This window comes from Ursus maritimus, unplaced genomic scaffold (assembly GCF_017311325.1).
Source record: "Ursus maritimus isolate PB19 unplaced genomic scaffold, ASM1731132v1 scaffold_72, whole genome shotgun sequence".
Lineage (NCBI taxonomy): Eukaryota > Metazoa > Chordata > Mammalia > Carnivora > Ursidae > Ursus > Ursus maritimus.
In genome coordinates, this window is record NW_024426908.1 from 28412 (window position 1) to 32544 (window position 4133).

At 42.0% G+C, this 4133-nt stretch overlaps 1 protein-coding gene across 1 annotated transcript in view; it reads right to left on the bottom strand.

Moving 5' to 3' along the window:
• Positions 1 to 4133, bottom strand: part of LOC103656297 (protein WWC3-like) — a gene marked incomplete at its 3' end in the record, with an annotated part of 93189 nt that overhangs the window by 21461 nt on the left and 67595 nt on the right. The window contains 2 exon segments of the mRNA XM_040624830.1: positions 246 to 320; positions 1088 to 1208. Of these exon segments, the coding sequence (XP_040480764.1) occupies positions 246 to 320; positions 1088 to 1208 (196 nt within the window).

Sequence of the window (4133 nt, forward strand, 5' to 3'; positions counted from 1 at the left end):
GACAGCAGCCGTGACCCCCAGTGTTGGAGGACGGCGGTGGAGCCGCTCTCCCCCATCCCTCCTTCCCGCCACCTCTGTCCCCCCACGTGAGCCACTGAAACGGGCTGCAGGCGTCCAGGCCGCGAGCACCAGCCAGACGGCGGAGGTCCCTGCGTCCCTCCCGGCCTGGAAGTGTGGGTCACTGGGTGGGCCTCGATCTACAGGCCCTCTATAGGAGCGACAGGGTAGGAGTGTCCTGTACTCACACAAATCCAACGTGGATCTGGGGCCCTTCACTACCACAAGCGTCTCCGTGTGCAGACTCTTCAGCATCTTCACTCCTGAACAAACTAGAAATCACCGGGGTTACTCCCCAGGGAACCATCACTGGTTTGCCAGAAGCTCTCGTGCTGGGGCGCTTCTTACCGAGAAGGGCTTTCTTAAGTTGTGACTTCACTAAATTCTTTATGTAACTGAAAGGACACAGGAGGCCCACGACATACCTCCGTAGGTACCTGCCTACAAAGTGCTGTTGTTTTTGAGAAAATAACTTGGGATATCTTTCAAAACCACATGTGCCATTCAGGGCAAACTTCCAAACTAACTCTTAAGCCATTTGCAGTAAGTGAAATGTCTGACAGACACCTGAAAGGAACAATGACATCAAACATATCAAATCAAAATAAAGCCCAGAATCCCAAAGGTGTTTTGTTGTCACAAAGTGATTCCTCTAGCCTAGGAAAGAGGGAAAGGAGGGAGAACATTCATTTCTAATGAATGCTTTCGAGAAAGGCAGGTCTCTCTTGTACAATGGCTCTCCTCTTCTAGCTCTCAGAGGCTTAGGCCTTCCACGGACCAGAGCCAGAGAGGAGGAAGTCATCCTCGAACCACGGAAGGAGGGCCAACCTCCAGAAGGCACACAGAAGCCAGAGGAGTTTTCTTTGCGGGTTGCTAAGGCCCAGCCTACCAAAGTTGAGAGAAGCCAGGAAGAGATTCTAGCCTTGGAGACACACGCAGTTTCAATATGCACAAGTCCCAGTACGCATACATTTTGTGCTTAACAGTAACACTGTGGGAAGTCTGCTGAGGGAGAAGATCAGCTTCTAACCTTTTGGTTGGAGGCTCAAATACCCCACTATCACTTGCTAGCGAATAATCCGACAGGCATGCAGACACTCGGCGCGCTCTCCTCTCCAACCTCTTGGCGCTGTCTTCTCGAAGAGTCACTGCTATAAACAAGAGACATACCTGCGGTCAGGAGGTGACAGCATGGGAGGCCAGGGACTGTGATGCCAAGAAATGAACACTCTAAGTTAGGGCACATGAGAGTTACTAAGTGCTCCAAAGACATGCATTACAGATACATATATCATATATTCATACGTATTTAAATATGTTCCACTCTTTTTTTTTTTTTTTTTTTTTCAGTTACAAGAGTGTGTAAGCAGGAACGGAGGAAAGGGAGAGAGAAAATCTTAAGCAGGCTCCATGCTGAGTGCAAAGCCTGATGTAGGGCTCAACGTCATAACCCACAGATCATGGCCTGAACTGAAATCAATAGTTGGAGACTAACTGTCTGAGCTACCCAGGCATCCTGGTGCAGTAAATTTTTTTAGCTATTGAAAACTGAAGTAGACTTCTGGCTGTTTCTTTAAAAGCTGTAAGCTGTTTGGAAAAACATTTGGTATGTTAAAGTTCTTTTCAACTCCTTAATGAGCATACAGAACATAAGATGATAGTGGGAATCCCCTTCCCACTCTCAGAAGTCCTATCTGAAATCCCAGAAAGAAATGTTACCCCAAATTACAATAGCAATTGCACTGGATGCATCACAAAGGAAGTGTTTATGGGACTCACACACTTTGGCCTCTAACTGCAATATTTTTCCCCAGTAGTTCTGAGGTCAAAATTGCTTTTTCATGGTTAGAATGTTACTTATAAAACAGTTTATTTTTTAAGTTTCATATCTACTATATGAAGATGCAAAGATAAGCACTGAAACTTTTCCTTTCAGTAATTCACCTATTGTTTCTACTCCTTTACTCACGTTTTGGTTTAATTTAACGAAAATTTAAAAAAATAACAAATGAAGGAAAACAATCTTCCTATAATAAACATGAAGATGTACATACATTTCATAGAGGCATGCTTAACGAGAAAACAGAAGATATGAATATCACTGGTAGTATGATAGTTCTTATCAAAAACACCCGTCTCTCTTCTATCTTTGTGTTTTTTATTACATTAGCTCTATAAATTGCAAATGTAGATGAGTCCGCAACCCTTAAGCAAGAGAAATGGCTAAGTCTACCAATGACCATTCCTCTTTTCAATCAATTTATTATTCAGCCAATTAAACCCAAACCTGTTAAACAGCACACAACACTTTGAAGCTGTATGGCCTCTCGTCTGAGGGTCTCAACTGCAGGCAAAAGTTGACCTTTCAAAGGTCTGCAATGCCAACCCTAGGGTACTACCAACCCCTTCGCAGTCTGGGACAGAAGTCAGCCTCATTCTGCGGTGGCCGGAGACACCAACTCCCAATGTCTAGATAAGACTCCTGAAGCTCTACTCATCAGCCCTGCAACAGAAAGGGACCCCAAATTCCAGGCTCTGAATTACAAACAGAACTCCTCAGTTTGCTGCATTGACCCCCAGCAAACAAAACTGCTCACAATCTTCATTCCCAGCCCACCCGGATACTCACAGCATGGCTCCTGCATTACTTTATATATGGCCTTATGTTACTTTAAGGAAACAGCACAATGAAACAAAGTTAACACCAAGTAACTGACAAAATAGGTAGTATCCTCAAGAGAGAAAATCACAGGGCAGATCCCAGCAAACCATTTTCAGCCTTCAAAACAATAAGACTGATCATGGGAAACAATGTTGATGAAGTAAGAAATGTCCCAAATATTCATTTTGCAAGATATCTGACCTTTCTAATCATCAAAGACAGAAAGAAACTGAGACATCAAGAACAGCAACACTGCCTGACATAAAGGAAGAAAATACAATGAGAACCACATTATGGGCAAATATGCCAGCTGGCATATTAAAATACCAAAAGCCAGTAAGTTCCGGGGGGAAAAACAGAGGAATAAATGTATCAAGCTTTTATAAAAATCTTAACCAACCTTAGTCATAAAAATTAATGTGAAATAATAATAATGGTAACTACTAAGCTACATTAAAGTACAATTATAAGATATGCCTTTCTTGGCCACACCCCTCCCATCCTAAATACACTGGTTCATTGCACAAAGATATGCCTACAGCCTGACTAACAAGGTGAAGAATTCCAAGGTCACTTACAGTGAACACTTCTGTCCAGCCTCATAAGGAAAAAGATACACAAACACAAAGCACAAAGTGAGAAACTGCAGAATTTAAATATAGTATGAATGTGATAAAAATGTTAAGAGATTAACAAAAACCAAGTTTTTATGGATTTAGATTAGCAAATTGCAATGGGAAATGAAACTAGAAAAGGATTTCAAAATCATCACATTATTTGGCTTTTAAAATCACAGGAAGTTAAAACCTTAGTAAAAATGTAAAATATGTTAAAGCTTACAGTCTATTACTCCACTCCTCTAGCCACCCTTCAGCCCCCTCAGATTCATTTAAAACACAATGGAAGAAATTATTCATAGAGTTTAGGCAATTTCAAATTTTACCTTACTAAAATTGGATCTTGCTTGAGTTCAAACTTAGATTGTACTGCTCCTAGACCAACTTAAAGTTGGAGAAATCTACATGACTTTGGGCATCATAAATGAGGGGTAGCATAACACAAAGTGTACTAACATCCTTGGAAAATTTACGAACCTACAGTGACTCTGGGGTCAAGCTTCCCACAGCCCTCCACAGAAGTGGGAAGTAGGAAGTCACCTTGTGTGCATACCTGAAGCTGGTTAATCACCACTTCTCTGTGAGCACCCTCCACAATTCATTCACTGAATTAATTATTCTGAGTTTATAAGGGTTTAAGTTAAAGGACATCATCATGCAAGTTTCCACCAATAGGGGGCAGTGTCTTAGCACAGGCCAGTAAGTCCCTTTTACCAAGTTTGAACAATTACAAAATTGGCCAGCAAATGGGAAGGAAACATAAAGGAATCAGGATTAGAAATAAAAACAGCTCACCA